We start from the raw sequence: 25,930 nt of genomic DNA, 5'->3' as shown, positions 1-25,930 counted from the left end.
CGTTTGTCAAAGGAAGAGAAACCTTCACAGGGCTTGAGGTTTCTGTTCCAGCCAAGGGAGAGATAGGGCTAGAATATGAATCAAGTCTTTAACTGTATCCCTTTATAATACTGAAAGTGACAGAGTGAGACAGTTAAGCGTGTGTGACATTGGTACTTCGGGCCACTGTGTAGCCCCAAAGGCAAATTGAGGACTGTAATGGCATTCAGGCCCAGTCAAGGAAAGGTTAGTGTTGGGAATACCTGGTTAGTGCTAAAAATAAGTTTCAGCTGATACTATGTTATTGTCTCCTTTCCAGGTCGAGAATCCATCTTTTTCTGTCTCTTCATAGAATTTATCACTATGGTATTGTGGTCCATGGCTAGAACTCCCACACATAACAGTAATACAGATTAGGAATAGTGATAACCTATATGTAACCTATGCCAAGTAAAATACTGGTTCGTGTTCTCTAAGTAGCTAATTCATTTCTAGAATTTTGTAGGTTCCACATTAAGATGCCTGTGTCTTTGTGCAACAATCCTCAATTTTTAGATGCTGAAACTCACTGACATGGACCTATGTAGGATATAGTTCATCTTTCACAGGAAGAAAGAAGATAATTCTTTTCATGACGAGACTGTTGATTGACTGATATGTTTCTCAGAAATGTTACTAGCTGAAGTAGCATCTGTGTGCTTCTGACAATGATCAGTTTCTGAGTGTCCCATTTAGTAACTCTTCACTGGCACTTAGAAACATCTTTCTTACTTTAAGTAATTATAAAATAACTTAAAGAAACATTGCGGAGTTTTTCTTTGCACGCAGGCATGCTTTTGCACTTTTTGGAGCAGGATATGTAACAGTACATCACAGGACATCTTGAAATCTTTCCACATATACCTGGCCTTTCATTAAAGCCAATGAAATAACATTTTCTTTAGTTTTGGAGTTTCCCTGTAATAAAAAAAGCTGCTGTACATGTGAGTTGGCCACATGGAATAAAAACAGTTATCCTAAGGCTGTTTTCAGGAAAAATTTAGAACAAAGACTAATTCCACAACTTTCATCCTCAACCTGAGAATAACCTAATATGTAAGTTATGATAACTACTTTATACCTGCTTAACTTCCTGCAAAAAAGCTTGTAATTTAATACACAAGCTGTTGAAAGAAACGGTAGAATTCCAAGGCATTTTAATATGTTTAGATGGAAGGAGATGGAATTGGCAGAACTTGATAGCTGTTCAGAACATGTCCTGGGACTCTCTGGTTAATCTCACCACTTAACCCTAGAGCTGTGCACTGAGGATCAGAAAAGATCTGTGCTTTTAGCAACATTCATGTGAAGCAGAGGATTATATAAGAGTAAGTTAGTTCTGAATAGTGCGCTTTGGAGCTCACAGTGTAGAATGCTTTTTTTGATAATGAATAATTGAAAGTGGTTTAGTAATTTTTCACTGTTTGTTGTAGGTGTGGTTTATTTGCTTCTGAGTCGTTTGCGTTTTTTTTCTTTTTATGTTATGTAATTACCTTGTAACAAGGTCAAAGACTTTGAAAATTATCAAAATATTGTTGTTACTTTTCATATTTCATTGCATGCCTTTGGATACATTTTGTCTGAGAAAGCAATGAGATGGGCAAAAATGGATGCTCTGGGGAATGAGTAATGAGCTGTTTCACTTAAAAGTCAGTGATTCAATTCCAGTCTACTTGCAGGACTGAAAAGTTTTACTTCTTACTGATGTAAACTCCATGGATGTATTTACAAAACACAATTGAATATTCATAGAATCGTAGAATGGTTTGGGTTGGAAGGGTCCTTTAAAGGTCATCTAGTCCAACCCCCCTGCAGTGAGCAGGAACACCTTCCACTAGACCAGGTTGCTCAGAGCCCCATCCAACCTGACCTTGAATTGTTCCGGAGATGGAGTGGAAAAACTTTTCCACTGTCTCACCAATCCCATCATAAAAAAAAAAAAAAAAAAAAAAAATTCTTCCTTATATCTAGTCTGAAGCTACTCTCTTTTAGTTTAAAACCATTGCTCCTTGTCTCATCCCAACAGGCCCCATCTTTCTTATAAACCCCCTTTAAGTACTGAAAGGCTGCAATAAGGTTTCCCCATAGCCTTTATAAACAATCACACTGAGTAGACAAATGTATATTTTTTCCTGTCTTTGATTCTTTCATATTATAAAATCTTAATTTGCTTTACTGCTTTTGAGGAGGAATGTTGCAAGCATGACAGTTGATAGCAGGATTGCAGTAATTCTTAAGAGAAAGTGAAACAGGAAGTTAGTATCACATCTATTAATAATAGCTGAAAATGCCAATGTATATAAGTGTACATTTATGAGCTATTTATTTATTTATGATTATATAATTTCTGATCTGTGTTGGATGAACCATTTAGAAATGGATCTGTTAATGCAAATCCGAGAGACTTGTATGCATTTTGAGCTTTCAGTCAAAACATGTAATTTCTTTCTGTCTGAGATAGACATGCATTAAATACAAGCTTTTTGTTGCATCTGGTAAGAATTTTAAGGGTAGCATGCAAACTAGCTCCCCAATTTAAAATGTATATTTACAGTTCCACAGAGTGATATTGTAGTGGGCTAGAACTGAATTCTTTTTCTATCATTGCTTCCTGTGTTTTGTAGTTTTCTTCTTTAACTTGTGGATTGGAAACTTCATCTGAAATTAGAAGAAAGGTATTCAGCTTTAACTGACCAACAGTAATGACTCACAAGTCATATGTAAAAGATGGAAATTTAAGAACTATAGGGAACATCCTTAATTGCTGCAGAACTAGAGCCATTAGACTGAACTCTGTAAACAAAAGGAGCTCACTCAATTCCCCTAGGCTCTGTGTGTGTTTCCATATGGATGGAATAGTTTTACCATGCTACAATTTTAAAATATGGCTGCTACTCAATGATACAGGCCTTGTATAATTAATATCCCAAAGGTTGCTGAGTTAAGGTGCCTGAAAAAAACTTACACTACTTCCTTGTAAGGAAAGGAGTACCAGTTCTCCTTGGTATTACTGAGCAAGAAATTTGAATCCTAACTAGGTAGGTATCCTTATAGGTTGAGGGAAGACCCTTATACTCTTTTTAGATTGCCTTGCATTCAGGCCAGGAATAACTTCTGATCTTTTTCCAAACTGGTGTGGGTATTTCCACTCCCCCAGAACTTCTGTTACATTTATTGTACAGACTAGATTTGGCTTGGAGAAGGAGTCAGGGTTGGGTAGCAAGTAACACTTTCTCCAGAAACAATGCCTTAGTTCAGAAATTTAAAACAGTAATAGCGAAAGAGGCAGGGAGTTATGTAACGTTGCTCCATGTAAGAGAGTCAGATCTGGAAAAATGCTGAGTGTAAAAGTATAGCTTTCTGTACCTTTAGTGCAACTTGATTTGATAACTCAAAAAACTAGGCTTGGATTCATAACCTGGACAGCAGAATGACAAAATCAATTTTGAATGTTAACTTCCCCATACTTCAGTTTTGCATGTATAAAATGGGAATAATTGAGCGGCCTAAATGCTTGGGAATGTTGTGAAGATAGACATTCAGATTTATGATGCACGTGGGTATTGTCATGAGAGTGCCACAGACATTCCTTTGTGGAAATTAGTGATCCTGTGGTGTAGGAGTTTGGCCCTTTAGATAAGGCCTTTCTTACAGAGGGGACTCTAGCAGAAGCATTGAGTAATTACCTATTTCAGGACATACTGTATCCTCTGCTGCCAGTGAGAGGCCTGAGCCTGTGCATCTTAATGCACACCTGGGAGACAGTCAAGTTAAGATGATACGGCAGTCTTGACTCTGGAATTTCCTTGTTTGAGTGACTAAATCTGGTATAAGTGTTTGTTCAAGGGCTAATATTATTTGACATAACTTTTACTCTTTTTTTTTCCTATGCTCTTTTTGACTATCTGACGTTTTTGAAAGTACTTACACTAAATTGATCCTGTGGCAGTTTAAGATTGTGGCAGTTTGTGTTTCATAGATTTTACCACCCCTCAAAACATGCATTCCAAAGTTAACATTAACCTTCAAATTAGATGCTGATTAAAGATATTTTTATATATGCAATCCCAAGTAGAATGATATTTTAATATTAAAAGTTTGTTTTGTCAAACAGTGGGTTTTAAATTTCAGTGACACTGACTCTGTGGCTCTCACTGTTTTTCGGTTTCTAGTAATCATTAGAGCTTTATGAAGTGTTAAAATGCTAATAGCTCATGGGCAAATCATCTACCTCGCATGATTTTATAATTTTTCACTATTTGTAACCTTTAAAACAGTAGCTGTGTCTGTGTGCCTGATTTGAAGTCTGAGTGAAGTGAAATAGGAAATGGATACAGCTGCAAACAACTTCCATGGGTTTCCGATAACACTGGGGAATTACTTAGTGAGGAAATGAAGGGCCAGTGACCACACAATAGCATTGGCTTCATTTTAACAAAGGAAATCTTTGTTAACTACTTGTGGGTTTTAATCCCAATTGACCTAATATTTTAGAACTTGAATAAACCCAGTATTATTACATTGCACACTAATGTGATTTACAGTTAAATAAAGACCAAAACACTGAAATTGTTCTTGTTACTTCTGTAGCTGGCAAACAATGCCAGGCTCAGTTATAGTTCATTCATGTCACGTAGCTGGAAGCGTATCTAGCAGCTTCCATGTGCCCAACTGTTTACCTGTCACATGCAGAGAAACGCAAGTATTTGATTACACTGTCTCTTGAACAGTTTCTTTTTCTTTACCGTCACTGAAAATGTGACCAGAATTAACCCAAATGTTTTTTTGAACTCTTGCAACCGGAGAGGCTTAGGTGAGTAGACAAAAGTTTGTATAGACCTGCATTTGGAAAGAGAATTTAATTGTGCAAAAAGCTACTTTTGTTTTCCTTTTTAAATATTTTTTTTAAAGCACTTGGAGTGCTATTAGACCAGTGGTTTTCAACCTGATCTTTTTTGGAACTGGTAAAACAAATTCTTTTCTATGGAATTCACAACTGCTCAGTCTGTTTAAGGATTTAGCACTTTTCAAGAAAGAAAATTTGCTATACTATAGGCAGCTATTTAAAAAATTATTTGCAAGCATTTATGTAGACATCACTTCTAAATTTTAGGTGGTGGTGTTGAGGCTTTTTAAAAATTATTTTTTTTATTCTGCTACATCTCTTTGGAAAAAGAGAAATGGTAGGAGCTGGGAAAATAACCATGACGCACAGCTGGCCTTCCTTTTTTGTCTTTCTTATCCTGGAACTTCATAAAAACATCAGGTCATACTCTGTATGATCTATGTTGTAAAGCAAGAATTTAAAAGAAAGTGAGGTTTGCTTTCATTTTTCCCGTATTCTTATGCAGAAATAATGATGGAGACAGACTCCCTCTGTATCGTATGTTCTTTTGAGCTGGAATATTTAACATGCAAAATTATAGTTCTAGCCAGGGAAGAGACAGTGATCAGACACTGCTATGAGACTACTGCACATACCACCTTCACACAGTATAATGGTTTTCAAAGCCATCAGTCTTTCCTTGATAGGCTCTCTGTGTACTGTAACTTAATGGAGTTTGTGTATATAACAACACTATAACATTAGTATTGATTAATTTCATATTAAGAAAAGATTACTCAGACAGAATTAGGTCCCGAGTTCACATCTAGCTTGGCTTGATTTTTGAGTGCTAAAAATAGATCAGTCCAAGCAAAAATATAGTCCTACATGAAGTAATATAATTTTCTACCCGAAAAAGTCACAGTGAAGTTAGAGTCAAAGACTGACTAGGAGTCAGCTGTAAAATTCTTACTCAGCTTTTCTGAAAGCTAAAACAAGACCTTTGGCAGCAGCTTCTGTTACCATCTCTGTCCTGAGTGTTGCATGGAGCTCTTTACATATGGTTCAGTTACAAAAGCAGTTCCCTTTAAGTCAGTAAGTAAAAGACTGCAGTGCATTTCAGACTTGCTCTAGTAGTGTATTCTGCCTTGTAAATTTAAGAAATAACATGCAGTTAAAACAAAAAAAAAGCAGCAGTATTGTATAAATCTCCAAATTTTTGCTTATAAATGAGTATTTTAGGGTTTGACATATGGGGAGTTAGGGGACCTCAAAAGAAAGCCTGTAATGGTGTTGGAAGTATTCTGATATTCTTTATGTCATTTGAACAACTTAGTTTGTGCATTTGTACATAGTACAAAACATGTATCATCTGTAAACCATTTTTAACGTCAAAGGAGAGAAGATAATAAGAACGGTTATATCTAACAGGCCTGAACTTCCCTATGAAAGATTTAAATGAGTAGCTGAGGAAAATTCCAAGGTTATTTGTAGGCTTAAGGCTGCCCAGAACCTTGAAATATCTCGAAGTGCTAATCTGTAACTTGTTTATCCACATACAGAGAATATTAGAATAAGGCAGTTCTGGGGTTTTGGGGGGGGGGTTTGTTAAATTGTTTTTATTGATAGTGTTAGATCTAGACAGTGTTTTTTTCTGGCATGCTGCTCTTAGTTCTTCCCTCAGTTGCTTCAGATAAATGCTTTTATGATCGGTGTCAGCGCTGCGATAAATGTTGAAAAAACTTCTGCCAAATCACATTTTTAGTTCACCTTTTCCAAGTCTTTCAAAAACTTTCTGTATTTCGATAATAGAAATGCAGTTCTGTTTCTTGGCTTCTTAAGGAGACACATTCTGGAACTTGCCTACATTTTTCAAATTTAGAAGACTCTATTTTCAAATTGGATACCTGGTTATGAAGTTGACAAAGCAAAACCAAGCATCTCTTCCAACTGATGAGCTTTCTTAATGAAATCCTTATGCTTTGAATAAATAAAAAACAAACAGTGAAATAAATAAACCATATAGACAAACAGACACACACATACAATTCAGTGAAGATCATTTGGAAAGTGAATTTCCCCCTTCCATAATTCTTACCTTCAAAATTTTGAGGGACTGGGTTTTGTCCGTAAGAGAGAGTCAGATAGTTTCATATTCATCCTTTACAAATCAGTTGAGTAAATATTATTTTTCACACTTTTATTTTTTAAAATGTAACGTTAGTTGAATAAACCATGTGACTTCCTTAGATGAGTTTGTGTTTCATGAATTAATATTTTAATCCTATATTAAAATGGACATTTTTAATACTAAGCCGTATTTTGTGTGGCTGCCTTCCCCCCTCATTTTGTTTAATATCAATTACTATCATGGTGTTGTAATAGAATTACAAGGTACATCGTAGTATGAAAGACTTCTGTGCTCACATTATTTTATGATCTGTACACATCTAGGTCCAGTAGGTGGTCTCATTTATCCTTGTGTAGATGGTGTCTTAGATGTGCTAAGATAATTGAGATCATAACCTTCCCTTTATGGTTATGTTTCCAGGGTTATAATAAGAGAGACCACATTTAAAGCTAATAGTTTTGTTCAATTTTCTGGCATCCTTAGGGTTATTTGAAAACTGTTTTCCCCAAAGACATTTCCTTATTATAATATGATAAATACTAAGAAACTTCAACTAGACATTTTAATTTCTTATTTCACTTAGAACACGTCACTGTAATTTCTCAAAGTTTTGAGCGGCTGTTCTTATACTTTGAAAAAAAAAATCGAATAGTATCAAACATTCTACTCTTCCACCCATAATACGTTTTTCTGTTTGTAGAATTTTATTAAATGCTAAAGAGGGTTCAGTAATTTATCATGTTACTTTCGGAATTCCCAAGCAATGCTGTCATTAGTTATATGCTGTAATTGCAACCAAACCACTCTTTTTTTTTTTTTGACTAGAAAACAATCTTAGTAAAAACAGTTGAATTGTATAAAAGCAAATTTGACACCAAGGCAGTAGCCAGCATGGAAACCGGCTCTGATATTTCTTTTTGAAGTCATGTGTTCGTAGCTTACTGTAATAGCTTTTAAAATCTCTGTGTTAAAGTTTAGGTTGTTTGCGTAGCAAGGTGTAGTTGCAATGCGTGCAAACTTTGACTTTAATATTGTTGCTATTTAACTGTAACTACAAATCAGCTTGTTGATGAATATTGTCAGTTAACACAAAAAGTTCCAAATTAGATTTTGTTTAGCTACCTTGTGTTTCAGAGACAGTGTTTACCAACTGTAAATAGCTTTACCAGCTAGAGTAAATTCTGAAGACTATATACGTTCTTTGTGCATTTTTCAGTCTTCCTTAATCCACTGGTCTGTTGCAACAGTTTTATGAAAGACTAATTGTGAAATTGTAAAACTTCTGTGGGAGAGGAAGTGACCTCAAAACTAACCTCAATCCTTTAATAATTGGTCCTAAATACTTCTAGGAAGTGATGATGATTATTTTTAAAATATATTAACAACTCAGTGCTGGCTACAATAAGCTGAAAAATGCATTTTCTTTGTTCAGAAGAAAAAAAAAAGCCAAGTTTGGAAAGGATTATGGGGTTTCTTTCTTTGTTCAAGCACGATAAATGCAGTAAGATTATATGAGTTTTGAAAATGTCTTTCAAGATGATGTGAGGTTTTATGGCAATAATTCTGTAATTAATTACTGAAAATGGTATGTCTCAAAATGAGATAATAAAGGCTAGTGATGAAGATCATGTTACTTAAAGAGTTAATTACTGAAGGCATTTGAGCTTTGAATTGGTGTGGCTTTAGTATACCAGATGGTGCTGAAGGCAAGAGTATTTTTGCAAGGTAAGCAAAGAGATAACAAAAGATGTGTAGTGTTCTGTTGACAGTAAGATCCGAGTTCATTCTACAGGAAATTTATCATCACTTACTAGCTTCCTTTCAGTAATCATACTTAGATTTTCTTGTTTTATTTTTGCTTCAAAATTATTTTAGCTATTTTTTATAATTTATTAATTACTATTTTTTTGTGATTTCATACTGCTTATGACTTACAGTTCTGGTTTTTATCTTCTTATGTATGAGAGAAACAAACTATGGAAAGAATATGATTGACAATGAAACTAGACACATCCTAACTGTTTTCAAGTACTCAGAATGCAGGATCTTCGACTTAGGTTTATTTTTCTAATATAGCTATTTGGGGGCATGTGAGTATTTATATATTTCTTTTCATTATTCCGCAAATAGTTTTATTAGTAACGGAATTGCTACAGAAGCAGTTACACAACTGTCTTAATAAATCCAGACTGAGAACAATGCACACCATGACCATGACTAATTAGAGTATACACAACTATACAGTTTAATTTTGTAGAATATATTTGAGGATTTTGTATAATTGCATGATCACTTAACACAGATTTTGTACTCCATTTGAAATGTAGTTGAAATTGAAGCTGTACAGTGTTCATTGGATTGGATGACTTAGTTGGTTATGTAGAGTATTTTTCCTTCCTTACACCATACGGTAATAATCTTTATGGGGTTGCTTGTCTTTACTCCCTGCCTGCAATCATTGAATCATTGATTGAATGAGTACTCTGATCAGCAAATTCCAGGTCTTTATATCTGGATGCTGTTAAAATAGTTCAGGGAAGTGACTCCCTACTTCAGATGTGCACCTTGCACTTAGGCTTTGTAGTAGTAAGACTGAGTAGTTAAATTGCCTGGTTACTGATTAACGTGGTGACTGGTGGTATGAAATATCAGCTATAGGGTTAAGCAACTTACTTTTTGACCCTATATACAAAGTTTACAGTCTGTCTTGGCAACAAGTAACAAACTCATAAACACTGATACTACTGTACTTCAATAAACGTCTAATGCGCTGACACAAGCACACCCCTATGGACTATGCTAGTTGCCCCTTGTTTGATGTAATCCTTACTTGGATAGGACTGAGATCTCAATTATTAGTTTACTTTTCATGGAGCCTCATTCAAAGGACAAGACATTTATTCAGCTAAATGGATAATTATTTATTCAGCATTTGGGATAAATGTGCCAAAAATGTGTTTCGTGAATGAAATCCAGAGAATATACATCAACATCAGAAACAGGAATAGAGAAGTGCCTAAATAAAAGGTAATCTGAAGAGCAAATAGGGTGTAGTTCTATAAAGCATTTTTAGACTCTTCAGTCTGGAGTTTACCTAGATGTCTGTACACTGTGGGAATATCCTGCGGCCTTTTGCCTGAACTGCTGCAGGTGGGAGTTGAAGGGGGAAAGGCACCGAAGCTGTGAAAGTCTGCTCTAATTCAGTGCTGTACTTAGCACAAAGGGAACACTGATCTCGGCACAATGTACTGCAGTAGGTGTCTCCTTTGATTTTTCTAAAACTTTTTATTTATAGGGTAGTGTAACTCATTTTTTGTAAAATACCCTGATCAGAAAGTCCATACATGAAGTTCTCCTTTAGCCCCAAAAGTGGATTTAAGCTGCCTAGGAAAGTCTGTTAGGCCACAGACTGTAAGCTGTGCTAGGCAGAAGTGATCTTTGTTCTACCTAAAAACCTGTATAGCAAAAAAAAAAAAGAAAAAAAAAAAGGTAAGATTCCATAAGCCAGAGTACAAGGAAGCAACGCATAACTAGCTAATGGAATACTCGCCTAAGAGATTGGAAGGAGGAACCTGAGCTCTTGATTTCTCTTGAAAAGTGGTATCATTTTTACAATCTTTACTGAAAGAACAGAAATTACTGCTTTTAAATGTTTTGCTTGAGCAGAAGAGGCATTTGCAACTATTTAATGTGCTTGTAAATGACACTGCTAGTTTCTTTTGGGACTGTGTGTTTACAGTGATATTTTCAGCACTTGAATATTACTGGTGACTATTCTGTTGTTGGTTTCCTTGAGAGCTATTAAGGTGCTTAGGACAAGGAAGAGTTTAGGAATGAAAAACAAGTCAAATCACTAAGGAACTATTTTTAGGGTGATGTAAACCAAAGCTGTTCAGTTGTTTTATGATCTTTTCTCCAGTATGACAGCTGGTTAGGACTATGATCTTGTTTAGTTTTTAACTCGGCAGCCTGCATTCATGGTGGTATATTACAATGGCACACTGTCTAGCTTACAGTCATCACCTATACATGTCTGGTAAGACACGGAGTTTATATTTTTTCAGCTGCAAAGCTGAAGTCTGTTCTTAAAATCCCTCTGACATTACCTTTCATTGGCCTTTTTTTATTAACCTGTTTATTTAATTTGGGTGTGAAGCCTTGTCTTGGCTTACACAGGAGGCAAGATTTGATTGGTCTTGCCAGAAAGAGCATCCAAACATCTTTGGAAAGGAAACGTGGGCCTTTTCTGATGGTCACTGATTGTGAAGTAAGTTGAGGTGTAAATCATAGTTAACCTGAAATCAGTGAAAAAGATGACTGAAAGAAATAGTCTGTGGCAGTGATGAAACAATCATGGATTATTGTGCTTATCCGTCATTTTGTCCATATTACAGAAAGTGTTGACATATTGGAAGCAGTTTAAAACAATGTCGTAAGACATCTTCCTGACAGTGAGACTTGGCACTCATGTATTATCAGAGATGTCCAAGACATGACTTGATGACACTAAGTACTTTCCTGAGGAGGAAACTGCTGATTCCAATGGACTTCTTAGTCTGTTAGACAAAAGAAAGATATATTCCTCTGTCTAGAAGGGAAAACTGTCTTGAATTGGATATAATACACCATTTCTTGAAGAAGGACGATTAGTAGGAAATCCTGCCTTGAGGTGCGACAGGATTTTTATCATTGAATAGACATAATTAGTCTTCGATTTACGGACTGTTTGCTGTAATTTGCCCAGTGCTTTAGGGTTATGTTATGCAGTAGTCAAACCGGATTATCATTACAGCCACATCTTCATTTAAAATCCATACTTCCTTCAACTCTTACACTGATTTATGTATTGAGACCTTGTAAAGAAAATACCATGATAATTGTTTTTAACATTCATTAGTAATTTGTAATTTTTGAGGCTGAAGTAAGGGAGCGCGAGCTTAAATAATAATACATTATAAGTAAACTGTTCTAAAGCTTTAAATTGATTGAGTTGCACTAATGCAGTCCAGGGAAACCATTTCTGCTGACGAGTTGTGATTTGCATTCAACAGGGGAAACAAAGATCTCATTAAAAAAATGTGACCTCCCTTATATTTGATTCCAATGTGTTGTATCTATTGAAGGTGGTGATAAAAATGTTGTAGCTGCTTTCCATATTTCCTTAAACTTTCAATGCAAGTGCATTCGAAGATCAGAGAAACTTTCTTCTTTTCATTCTACTGTGTTATACTACATTAAAATCAGGCCTGTTGGTTCAAACTTACTGGGGGCAACTTAGTAGACATGGCATCTGCTTTAGCCTTTTGGATTGTGGTGGGTTAGCCCTGGCTAACAGCCAAACTCTCACCCAGCTCCAGAATCATAATCATTTCAAGCTGCATGTGTGCTCAGAAAGTCCATGTATGTTTGTGAAAGCACAAATGCATGTGTTTGTAGGTATGCCTGTAGTAGGGAATGCATGATTCATACACAGCAAGACAAAAATGTTGAGCCTTCCTCCTCCCCTTGCAAAGACCGTTTTTTCTGATGCTACATTTTTCATCACTGAGATCATCCATGCCATAAAGAGCATAATAGCATGGAATTAATACTAACATTCTTAACACGGTACCCACCTAATGTTCAGTGGTTTTTAGAGACTGCCGTTTCAGCTTTGAGTGTCAGTTGTTGGTGTACTGTTCAGATACAGAGGTGACGTGATGTAACTGGGCACTGAGATGAAAGCTTATATGGGATAAAATAAATCCCTGCTAATGTCAGCTCCCTTGTGCTATTTTCTGTTTCAAACGTAGCAGTTTTATTTATATTTATGTAATTGAATGCTGTAGTTGCATTTTTGTCTGTTTAATACTGTTTAAAATAGAAATCTGAAGTACATTTTATTTGAATGCAGTTGTAACTATTTTGATTTTTTCAGTAAACCTCAAATTAACAGCAGATATCTTCAACATGTAAACTCAAAGGAGGAAGGAAGGGAGACAACAATTGTAACTGCTACCTGGTGTGGGGTTTTTGTGTTGATTTTGTTATAGATGTTTAAAGTTAGTTTCAGTTCATTATAGTACCTCTCCAGCTAGTGAGGCAGAACAGCTGTGGTTTATCCAAAGTCTCTTTAAATTATTAAGCTGCTGTTATGAAAATGTTTGTGATGAGGTGAGTCTTAAAACATTACTGAATAGGAAAATTGCGCCCATTCGCTAGAGATACCATTTGCTCATTGTTATCTTAGAAATGTTTGTTATAAACTTGTGTTTTCCCAAGGATGCTTGACCCATCTTGCCATAGTGTGCATTGATTTCTAGCGGAATAATAGTCAGGGATGTGAATTACTGTAGCTCATTGTTCCTATTGTTGGGAGGGGTAATGATGATAGGAGGCAAAAGGAAATCAGGAAAATATGATTGCAAAACGATGCTCTGTGAGTCAGTTTCGCTTCGAAAATGAATGCACTGTCACAGTGATCCATTTCTCGCACATGCTGTCATTTCTCTCCCTCAGCAGTGAACAGATTCTCCCCACCCTATAATAAGGATTTCAAAACTGATTATGTTACAGATTTCTTCAGAGATTAAATGAAATCATCTTTTATTTGTCGCTTCTGTGGGGACGTGGTGTGTGTGCAAAGCTGCGGTTATTCATTTATTTGTGTACAGAGGGGCACAGCAAGGAGATCTCCAAACTGTAACAGCAAAGAGAGGGAGCTCAATCTAAAAAGTTTGAGAACTTCTGTTTTCAGTAGAAAGAGCATAGAGGTGGCTCTCGCTGCAGGGAGCTGATTGTATTAGGTCCAAAGATCCTCCCAAGCGAATCTTAATGGGCTCTCACACAAGCCACACTGCATAGGAACGCTCAACCTTATTATCATGGCCTTGATCAGAAAAGCTCTTCAACAACCGATTAATTTTGCATTAATCATGTTATAATATAGAAAAACCTGGAAAAAAAAAGAAAAAAACTTGGTGATTGCCATAATCAAAACTTAATTAGGTCACTACAGCCTTAAGCTGTAGTGAAACACTTCACTGGAGCTATATTTTCACTTAGCAATGTGGCTGGCAGTAAAGAGTTAAATAAAAAGAATGTCATGCATGTGTATGTGATTCTAAATCCAGAAGTGTTACATTTCCTTTGTTGGCATTAGTTTCTGCTGAATATACAGGATATATATGGTGAAGACTAAACCCTTCTGTTATTGGTCTGAAGTGTTTAACAGAAGCGTGGCATGCTTGGTTGAAAAGACTGGAAGTTTTAACAGATCATAAATAGCATAAATACTTTGCTCGTGCTGGGTATTTTTCTGCTTACGTGTTTGAGTTGTATTGACCAGCTTCATTAACAGAAATTATATCTGGGATTAGACTTTCTTTAACAAAATGTAGTATGTAGAGTAGCGGTACATGGTAGAATTCTGTCTGGAGTGTTTGCAGCAAAAGCATTCAGTTGTGTTTTTTCTACAGATTATTAGCTGGCATTTATTAATGGTGGCTCCAGTCCTAATGGCTCTTGATGGAGGAAAAAGTGGATAGGAAACTGTTGAAAGGTGCCATCTTTCTGCTCTCATGTGTTAGCAGTTCTCTACTTGCTGCTGCTGTGGGAGATGGAATCTAATATTGTCAGAGGGTGTAGACTGAATATTGAGTATTCAGAGGAATGCAAGCATAATGAGGTATTTCTGCTGGAATGACTTTATTCTTCCTGTGCTTTTTGTGATTCTCCCCATTCTCAACCCAGCTATTCAACAGCAAGCACCTTTGGTGGCTGTGCTGAAACTCACCCTGTTCGCTTGCAACTGGAATGAGTCTTGGGGAGTGAATTCTTCATGTGGGGGCTTGTGCTGCCTTTCTCCAGAGGTACTCGAGAGAAAGAGGTGTTTAGGAGAGCTTGTGTTTCTTGAAGTCACCTACAAGTCCCTTTGCTCAAGGGAAGCAGATGAGCATCTGCTGTGCCATTTGTTCACTTCCAGTTAACAGTTCTGAGCTGTTCCCCATAGAGCCTGTGAAAAGAAAAGGTGAGGCTTGACCAGCCTCAGCCAGGAAATTAGGAGAAAGCTTTGTTTAGAATATGTGACAATGAATATTTTCAGTTGTCATTGTTTACAGCTCTGTAATCTCTATGGGAAGATAGTACCTCCAGGAGGTTAATACAGAGTTGTCACATCCTTTTTACTTCTCTTCCCTGCCCTGCTTCCTAAATTCACAGCACCAATACAACATCTTTTCCTTGTGCTTTTTTTTTTTTAATTTTCATTCCCACTTTCTTTGTAATTAAGGGCAATTACTTCATAATGCCAAAAGATGTATTGTAATGATAACATACATATCTTCTATGTGTTGTAAAAGCATAGAAAGATAAAGTAGGAGAAGATGATATTGTTCTGTCTAGAATACTGGTTGTATAATGAATTTGATACAACGGCACAACCAATTGCTGGAAAAACAAGGGCAGATTTGACCGTAATTGAAACAGCCATTATTTGCACTATCTGTTTTTTCAAGAACAGTTGTTTGAATATTTGACAGCTGTAAAATTGTCTTATATAGGCTTTGTTCCTATTTAGTACAGGATATCTATTTTGTTAGTGTATTTAGACCACAACTATATTTTGACAGGAGCATTGAGTACTGTTGGTATAGAATTCCGTTTCTGTTGGCCTTTCTCTTTTAAGTGAAATTGAAATCTTTATTGCTGTTCTTACACACTTTTTTTTTATGAGCTGTGAGACAAAGTGGAAGGCTTTTTTATTGTAGCAGATCAACTTTGAAAACTCTACAAATGGATTTTAATTTTGCTGATCAGAGGTCTTATTAATTAAAAGCTTCTACTACCGTTAAGAAAGAGGAACATGAAGTATGCTGCCTGTTTTTTCATCTCTATTTTGTCCCTAATTGAGTAATTGTTTCCCTGTTTTTCAATTTGATAATTAAACATGAAGATGGCAGTGCTTTCTTGTCACTGTAAAAAGCTGGGATGGTTGGATAAAAGGTTGCATGACATTGCAGCATCTTCTGAATCTAGCATATACTGGATTCCTGCTACAGAAAATATGAGATGCTTTGGCCAGTAGTGGCTTGGGTTGAGCGAATCCAAATCTTCGTGTTTTGCTCCATGAAAAGCCAAGCTGGGTCTAGCAGGATTTACTAGCACAGGCTCAGTGCCATGGGAACACAGTGATGGTGTTTGTAGGGCCAGCTTGCACCTGCAAACAGGTTAATGGCTTTCGTGCAGCTTTTGTGTGCATCCATGGCATAGTTCAGCCACAGCATGGCAAGCCATTCAACTGTAGTTGAGAGTTGACCAAGTTTACTTATCATGAAACTCAGTAGTTAAAATCTTATAGAATCACAGAATGGTTTGGGTTGGAAGGGACTTTAAAGACCATCCAGTTCCAACCCCCCTGCCATGGGCAGGGACACCTTCCACTAGACCAGGTTGCTCAAAGCCTCATCCAGCCTGGCCTTGAACACTTCCAGGGATGGGGTATCCACAGCTTCTCTGGGCAACCTGTCCCAGTGCCTCACCACCCTCTCTGTGAAGAATTTCTTCCTGATACCTAATCTAAACTTCCCCACTTTCAATTTAAACCCGTTACCCCTTGTCCTGTCACTACAGGCCTTTGTAAAAAGTCCCCCCCAGCTTCCTTGTAGCCCCTTCAGGTGCTGGAAGGCTGCAATAAGGTCTCCCTGGAGCCTCCTCCAAGCTGAACAAGCCCAACTCTTTCAGCATTTCATCATAGGAGAGGTGCCTCAGCCCTCAGAGCATCTTTGTGGCCCTCCTCTGGACTTGGAGGTTTTTAAACCTACTGTTAGGAGAGTTTATTCAAATAAGATCCTTTTGTATTTAGATTTTGCTGTCTTTTTGTTGGTTCTTACTCTTTGACTTCTTCATTTAAAGCAAAAATCATCATGCCTTCCTAATCTTGCATCAAAGGTGTCTCACACTGTTGCAACAAAGTCGAAAATCATGCATCAAACACTTGTGTTTATTCTCTGTTATTGTCAACAGTAAATGTTTGATATGGCAATGACAAGGAGTCAAGGGAACATGCACAAATTGCTCTGGATTCCACCATTAATGCATCTCTTCAGGTCATCCTTTTTCTGTTGTTATCAGTAAAAGTACAAATTGATGTTTGTCCTGAAGAGATTGGTAATTACTCAAATAACGTGTGTGAGCACTCTTTGGATGAGGCGTATGAACACCCTCTGAAAGCAAGACTTCATGTGAGAGAATTACATACCTTACTCCTGTCAGAAGCATGACATGCACAGATGTGTTGGCAGATTGAATTGCATCTGTCTTATGGGCTACAACAGTTTAGCTTTCAGATTGAAAAGAATATTTTCACACCCCTTAAGGACTGGAAACCCCTCACCCTTTCCTTTAACAGGAGTGTGAGTTCTGTAAAAAATAGAGGTGACCACCTCAGAAGAAATTGAGATTGGGTCTATCTGTAACTACTGGTTTAACCTAACCATTCAGATTTTTTTCTTGAAAGATCTGATGAATTATTCTTTTGTGTTTACAGGTCTAATTACAACAACAGCTAGAAAACTAGATCGAGAGCAGCAGGGAGAGCACATACTGGAGGTAACTGATTTCTTTAGTTGTCTAAAAAACAGTGACTGTAAATTCATTGCTTTTACAGAGAGTTAAGCTTACCAGAATTGATTACTATATATTTAGAGAACTGGATTTCAAAAGTAATTTGCTTCAGTTTATTATATTGCAATGCACAAAACTACATATCTTATAAAAACAGTGTGTTGGGATTTTTTCTTAAGAGTTAAGATACAGATAGAAGGCAATTTTTTGTTTGTATCGGTAAACCAAGATTTTCACACAGGAGAAAGGCACGATTGTTAAGAGCAGAAGTGTGATTCTTTTTTCTTTTTTTTTTTTTTCCTTCCTGTGTAATTATTGGAATAGCTATTTCAGCCTGCCTTTTGCTGAATATAGAACTCTGAAAAAGAAAAGCAGAAACCTATTTTTAACACTGAGAATAGAAATTGTAAACGCGTAGAGCTTTTTTCTGTGTAACCTGTATCGATCACATAAGTAGATGAGTTGCAAAATGTACATTATAGATTTGGAGTCCAGGAGCATGGAATTCATAAAGTAATTCTTTTATTTAGCTACATTTAATTGATTGGTTGGAACTTACGTAAGAGCTATTCTCATTCTCTGTCAAAGAACACATAAGAAAAAACATAGAGAACTCCTAATCTTCCGGTTTCACAGTGTTGTCATGCAGTGTGACAGCATTGTTCTTCACCTGCAATGAAGGTTTAATATTCACAGTGATGCTTACATACTCAGGTTTATCTGGAACCTGTATTGTGCTTCTCCTCCTGGGTGATAAACGACTGCAATGTGAGTCAGCAAAACTAACATTAAAGCTAGAGAGACAAGTCTGGACTTCCTCGTGAAACCTGTAGAAAGGTTTTTTGATAAAAAAGCAAGGACTACATAGACTTGGAGGTGAATGTATTCCGTGATAGCACAAACTATTTTGTAGAACTCCAGTGTACATACAGTCTGCTTGGCCCTGTTCTATCCCTGTGGTGCATTGCAAGCTGGATTAATGCAGCTGTTGGACCAAATTTTTATTGTTATTTTCATTTCTGTGTCAGCTTTGGAAGGAACTCTTTGCACATAAGTAGTAATAGGGTGGCATTTCCTCTGCAGTGTGTTTCTGCTAGTAGTAATAGCAAAGTTAGTTAATTGGGAAACTTTGTTCAGTACTAGACGCGTTACTGCTGTAAATTTTAAAGTCACTATGTTATTCTCTCTTTACCTCCTTAAATCTGCTTCCTAAAGCATTTCATGTCAGTTATCTCTTACTGTTTGACTACTGCTATGTATGTTGGTTGAAAAATTGGTATGTCATCACTTTTACTCCTATGCATATTGTGCTGGCTTTTGTATTACATTTATACAGTAAATAAAATGAGCTGTGGATCATTCTCAGACCCTGAAGCCACTTGGCAGAGTATGGCTTTGATTGCTTATACCTTATCCCTGGAACAAGGTGGCCATGTCCAAGCTGTCTGTTGAGAATGGTGCCCTGATTGTGTGAATTCTCAGGCTGCAGCTAGGCAATTTGTGGGAAGGTGCTACTTGTTCTGGGCTAAAACTTATGCCAGAGATCACACTTGTAGTATAGTGTTACGGGTACTTGAGTGTTAGCAGTCAATTCCGCTAGTTTAACCTAAATCATTACAAGATGACATGTCCAGAACGCACACAGGGTGTTTTTTTTGAAGATTAAAGTATCATGCAATGCTACATAAATCCTTCTAGTTTCAACATTCTGTATCAAGATTGCAGATTAACCTTATTGCTCTTTAGTTTGGAATATCGCCTGCTAGTATCATTTATAATTCTTCATTCTTCCTTCATTTTGAATCCCAGCTGGTTGTTAAAGTTTTAAATAAAAGACTGCAAAGTCTCCAACAGAAGAACTCAACTACAGAGCGATAATGACAGGCAGCATGGCCCAAATTTGCTGTTTTCCCATTTGTTAGTTTTATGTTGACACCTTTGAAAACAGGTTGGAAAGAAACCCAGAAATGCACAGAATGGTGGGCAATATTATGAGCCAAGTGCTGAGCATCTGGCTAATTAATTGAGCATTGAAATGTTGACCAGATGGGTTGGTGGGTTTATTCCTTGTTTGCTATTAAATTTGATCCTTGATTGCTCTCCAGCTTACATAATGGTAATTAATATGTCCCATTCTTTTATTCCCAGCTTGTAACTATTTTCTGCGTGCCAATTGGCGCTTTTTTCATGCAGTTATTTTAGGTTAGCTTCATGTTATTCTTCCGTATCTTAGTAATCTGTTTGTTATATCAGAAATGCCTCCGAAATGGATGTTGCATTCAAGTCAAACTAGATTTTCCTCATATTTGCCTCTTTTTTTTTTCTTTTCCACTTGGCTCAGGGCAATGCTAATTTTATGTTAACAGGCGTGTTACTTCATACCCCATGGAATTTCATCTTTTGGAGCATGTTGTGGTTTTTTGGGCTTTTTTTGCTTACCAGAAGATAGGCAGTGATGTTCCATTACAGGTGCAGAAGGGGACAAATACTTGTATATGTGGAAATCTTGTTACAAATCACTTGTTACAGACAAGCGTGAATATTTGTATTTCATGTGTTTTTTCATGGTTAAACACTTGTGCTTTTTCATTTCCTTCATACTTGCAAGTTATACCATGTTTCATTTGTGTTTCCATTTTTTTTCCTAAAATAGATGAGGGGGGAGGGGAGCTGAATATCTGATCTTATGTAGATGTGAGTCTTGTCCTCATTCATGTCAATGTAATTTTTTTTTCATCAGTAACTCATTCTAGTCTTCCATTAGTATTCTTTCCATTATTTTGTATCCACGTTATCCTTGTATCCTTGTGTTTTTCCATAGTCAGATTTACTGGGGCATCCTAAGAAATGGGGAAAGAATTTGCTATCCAAATTCCTGAAGGAAAAACACTTGTTCTCCTCAAACTGGGGTAGACTTATTCGAACAGGAATTTTCTGTGCTGGGGTTTTATGTTCAGGTTAACAGGGAGTTAACAGCACTCATCTTCCCTGTAATGTAAACTGCTTGAAAATGAGATAGTGATTTTATGTCTTAAAATATAGGGAATTTTTAGCGATAGGACTGTCAAATTCTGGAAGCTATATTCTTACGAATTGCATCCTTTGAGGTGTAAAATTAAATTATTAAATTGAAAATTTGCAAGGGAACACTAGGCTGGATGTATATTAAGATATTACAGTGAAGCTATTATCGCACATAATATACTTGTGTGCTGTTCTTGTAGTCAAGTTAATATTTCACTTACAGTGCTGAAAAAAAGTGGAATAGATTTAATATAGATCTGTTGACTCCTACATGCCATACATCAAGCGTCAAAACATTAAGATAGTAGCTGAATAAACCTTTGTGGGGCCAAATAGCTTTACCCAATGTTCTTTGAGCAACTGAAGTTAAGGAGTTACTTTGCAGTTGTAAAATCTGATTTGGAAAGACCTTTGTTGGAAAGATTGTGTTTGCATTGAGCACTAACCATATCCTTTTTATTAAAAACAGGTCACGGTAACAGACAACGGTACTCCTGCAAAATCAACAATTGCACGTGTGATTGTGAAGGTTTTAGATGAGAATGACAACAAGCCTCAGTTCTTGCAAAAGTTCTACAAAATCCGGCTTCCAGAGCGTGGTAAGCCAGAACGAGAGAGAACTGCTAGGAGAGAGCCGATCTATCGAGTTATTGCTGCAGATAGAGATGAAGGCCCCAATGCAGAGATCTCTTACAGCATTGAAGATGGCGATGAACATGGCAAATTCTTTATCGAACCAAAAACTGGAGTGGTTTCGTCAAAGAAATTTTCTGCTGCGAGGGACTATGATATCCTTTCAGTGAGTTAAAATCTTATCTGTCACGAATACGTGAAGTGTTCTTTTATCTGTATTCTCATCACTTCTTATTCAGTAGCTGGCAGATGAATGACTGCAGTATCTGAAGGAAGAAAGCTTCAACAAATCCAGAAGTATTGTTTCGTGGGTTTGTTTGGTTTGGTATTTTTTTAATGGATGATTTCAGATGTTTGAATTGCGATAGTGAATCAAGAAGCTGCTGTTATTTTCCAGAACTTGACAGATAATGAACATGATGAGGGAACATAAACAATCAGTTTTACTCTTTTTCAGGAAGAAAGCAAAATAAAAGTGAATTTATGGTAGCAGTTTGTGCTGCTATCAGGTGCTGCGTGCTTTTTCTCCATTTGCTGCCCAGATAATGAAGGGCAAGTGGCACTGAGAGACACTTAACCTTTTTGGATATCTCTCACACACGCTAACATGCTTGGAGCTTATTACTGCTTTTCCATTTATGTGACATAATGATTTATGTGATCCTGTAGCCTAAAAGATGTGTCTGTTTCACAGATTAAAGCTGTAGATAATGGTCGTCCACAAAAATCATCAACTACACGGCTTCACATAGAATGGATTCCAAAGCCTGTCCCACCCACAGAGCCCATTTATTTTGAGGAAGCATTTTTTTCTTTTACGGTGATGGAAAGTGACCCGGTTGCTCACATGATTGGTGTAATAGCTGTTGAACCTCTTGGAACACCACTTTGGTTTGACATAACGGGTAAGAATGCCTTAAGGGCTTTTATTATTAGAAGCAAATGCATGGAGTCTGAGATACTGGAGGGCTGATGGCAGCAATGTTTTGGCATTCTTTAGCTGTGGATACATATTTTTTTTCCTTATTTCATTATAAGTCAAAATTACTTTTAAATTTTTATCAATGCTACTATATATCAAATATTAAAATTACATTGCAAAAGATCTGCTATGTTGCAGCTTTGGAAATGACTTATGAATATGGTGTCAGTGAAATTAAAACGAGTCAAATCAATCTCAGATTGTAGGACAGGGAAAGAAAAAAAAATGCCAGTTTTCTGCAAATCAAGATAGTACATGCAAAGATAGATGATACTGCTCACATTGATTTCCTGTTCTCTGGGCTGCTTCTCAGTTTGCTCTCCCTTCATTCAGTACTAAAATGAAAGCTTGCAATGTTCCTAACCCCATCAACCTTCTTCCTGTACATATTCTTACTCCTGTGTCATACCTTAGCCTCAACCATTGAAAGGGGAATTCTCATCAGTAATGTGACTGTATGTTGGTGCTGTGGTGACAAAATGAATAGTACTTTTCAATTTTAGACTTAGTCACTAGACCTGTGACCACCAGGAATACACAGTGTTTATTGTATATACTAAAAACAAGTTCTGTCCTGTGTTATGTGCTTCAGGAATCAAGAATAGCACAGCCTTGTTTCAGGAGAGGTGTCTTGTAGTGAACTGTTTCTGGTCTTAAGATAGCCCTGTCAGACTGGGATTTTTCCACCAGATTCACAAGAGAGAGACGGATCCTTTTCACCTTGGTTACTGCTGAAAATTTTAGCCGTGATTATGGGGTTAAGTTTTTGGGGATTACATTTTTTGAATTATTTCTTTAAAAATGTATTATTATTAATGTTTCTTTTGAAGGTATGTATTTCCTAAGGGGTGCTAAGAACAGCAAGTTAACAGTGTTTATAAAACTGATACATATGGCATATATATATCTATATATATATAAATGCTAAATACTTGAGGGTATTCTGAGAAAACTTTCAAGCACTTGAGAACAGTCACACTTCTTCCCTAAATGCATGCTTCATGCATAAATGATCTTGATAATAATTTCTAATGTATTAAATATTTGCATAAGTTTGTATAATAGGTCTTTCTAATGTATTCTGGGAGAAAAAAAAAAGTTCCTGTCCAAATAGATCATAGTTGAATAAAAAGTGTTTGCTTTTAGACAAATCAAGGCGTTAGAGATCTGTTACAACTGTATAGACGGAGTGAAGAGTTCAAAATGCCCCTTGCATTATCACGGGGCAAAGCTATCTGTATTAGGGGTATTTTGGAACTGAGGCTGCTCTTTTACTTTTCTCCCAAACATACACACACAAACACAAAGGAGTAGAAAAACAGAAAATATAAAAATAACTTAAGTGAGCAGAAGACAGGAGAAGGTTCCATGTGCTCCAATTGAAACGGGGTCATCCAGTCAACAACAAACATCTGTAGACCAAAAATATTCAATTAAAGGAAAGGTTAAGAAATGGATGTTGTCAGACAAAGGAGAGTGGTTCATGGGCAAGAGAGAGGGTAGATAGAAGAGGCCTCAGATGTCTTGAGAGTTTTCACAGAGTACAGCAATGGCATTTCCTGGAGTCTTTAATTACCAACATTTTTTAATTAGATTGGGAATGTAGTTTTCTATTGTTCTTTTTAGTTTGCTTCATCTGCTGTGCACTCTGAACAGTGTGCCTCTGAATAGAATTCTGATTATAGTACTAGTTTGATTTGCTCCTTCTAAACGTGCAGCACAGTTTGGCCATTTATAGAATTTTTATTATAAGATTGTACGCACAAAATAGATGATCTTTTCCTGCTATTTTTAGAGATACATATACTTTAAGAGCAGAATTTGTCCATGCACTGTTAAATATATCATTCTATTTTTTACTGTTTTCTTAGTAAAAGTGTTTTGGAAAGTTTGATATGTGATCATGTTGTGAAGTTATCGGCTACTCTTACAGGTGGTCACTTTACTGCCCTCTTTTACTGTTTCTAATCGCATGAATTAATTTGATTGACAGCTTTCCTTTGTGTTCTGTGCTTGCTTTCCATGCTTTCTTTCTTTTTGGCTGAGCCAGGAGACAAGCTTGCTAGTGAAGTATTTTACATCTTTCAGATGGCTTGTGACCTGAACTGTACAGCAGAAGGTATCTGCTGAGATCACATAATTTCTTACCAGATTATGAGATCTGAAATGAAAGCGTACATTTATAAAATATTTATTTTATTAACCCTTCGGAAATCAAAGTGCTCACAGTTGCATTTGTGACAGGTTCGTTTTTGTTTTGTTTCGTCATCATTACATTTATACAGCATCAATTCAAAGCATCCGGTTTTGGCTTTGGCCAAAACTGTTGCTGTTACTTCCAGTGTACAGATGCAGAAGTTTGGGTTGAGTTCTGCTTCAGTGGATTGCCAGATATCACCACTACTACAAAAATTAGTCAAGGTTTTCCTTGATAAGGAAGGAAAAAGAAGTTGAATAGAGAGCTTTTCCTTGTATCAGAGAAGCTGAATGAACAGTTTCATACCCGTTTACCCTACTCTTCCCATAAAATGGAGATGACTTCATTGAGAGATGAAATTCTCCTCTCCTAGCTGTCTGAGAAAATTGCATGCCAGCTGTAATAGAAAAGTTGAGGTTCACTTTCTGAAGCTGACATCTTGTACAAAGCCCATTAAAAAAATTTATGTACACGTGTTTTTTTTTTTTTTTTAAAAAAAAGCACTGCTGTCTTTCATTCTGTCCAGTTCGTATCCCTTCATACGATTCAGAAACTGCTGCTGGGCCAGTAAGAGAAGCTGGCCTCAGTGAAACTAGAAAACTTAAATTATCTTTGCATTATCAAATATCTTATATCCAGTGAAGCAGAATCCAGCCCATATTTCCTAAACTGATATGTCTGTCATGCAATGGAACCTTCTAAAGCTGAAATTCTTTTTACAAGGGAATGGGGGCCCATTTCAGTACTTACTGTTCTTTCTTGGATTAAGTATCAATCTATAACCTTTGGAACTTCACCCTCTCACTTGTAGCCTTAGCTTTTCATAAAAAGCATTCAGTGATTTACAAAACATAGCATGTGAAAACCCGTTAAAAAAAAATTCAGATGATATCTGAATGCTATCGTAAAATATAATTATAAAAACACATGCATATAATTAGGAGAAATTGGTTTGCCATATCTAGCACTGGCTTGGCCATAATAAAAATGGATTCCTCCGTTTTAGGCAGTTTATTGAGAGGTCCAAAGCAATCACAGTTAAATGGCAGTATTTATCATGGCTAACGATATCTGGACTCAATGGACATTGCATTCTTATGACAGTCTGCTTAGGGGTGGCATGATGATGATCATTCAAATGTTTAAATGACTAAGTGTAGCTATTGATCTACACGGTTATTTAACTGTATTTCAAAGGGTAATTTGAAAGTTTCAGAAGGAAACTTAAGATAATTTGCTTCAGAAAAGGAGCTTGGCCATATTTAAACATGGGGCATTTAAACATTTAGCACTTCTTATGACAGTCTGCTTAGGGGTGGCATGATGATGATCATTCAAATGTTTAAATGACTAAGTGTAGCTATTGATCTACACGGTTATTTAACTGTATTTCAAAGGGTAATTTGAAAGTTTCAGAAGGAAACTTAAGATAATTTGCTTCAGAAAAGGAGCTTGGCCATATTTAAACATGGGGCATTTAAACATTTAGCACTCATCTAAGTCTTGCTTATCTCAGCA

At 36.5% G+C, this 25,930-nt stretch overlaps 1 protein-coding gene across 1 annotated transcript in view; it reads left to right on the top strand.

Moving 5' to 3' along the window:
• LOC104514921 (protocadherin Fat 1-like) overlaps positions 1-25,930 on the top strand; it is a gene marked incomplete at its 3' end in the record, with an annotated part of 62,330 nt that overhangs the window by 35,686 nt on the left and 714 nt on the right. Inside the window, exons 4-6 of the mRNA XM_010158734.1 lie at positions 17,500-17,561; positions 21,070-21,399; positions 21,928-22,138. Of these exons, the coding sequence (XP_010157036.1) occupies positions 17,500-17,561; positions 21,070-21,399; positions 21,928-22,138 (603 nt within the window). The remainder of the gene's footprint in view (positions 1-17,499; positions 17,562-21,069; positions 21,400-21,927; positions 22,139-25,930) is intronic.

This window comes from Eurypyga helias, unplaced genomic scaffold (assembly GCF_000690775.1).
Source record: "Eurypyga helias isolate BGI_N326 unplaced genomic scaffold, ASM69077v1 scaffold5739, whole genome shotgun sequence".
NCBI lineage: Eukaryota > Metazoa > Chordata > Aves > Eurypygiformes > Eurypygidae > Eurypyga > Eurypyga helias.
This window is presented reverse-complemented; position numbering and strand designations above follow the sequence as displayed.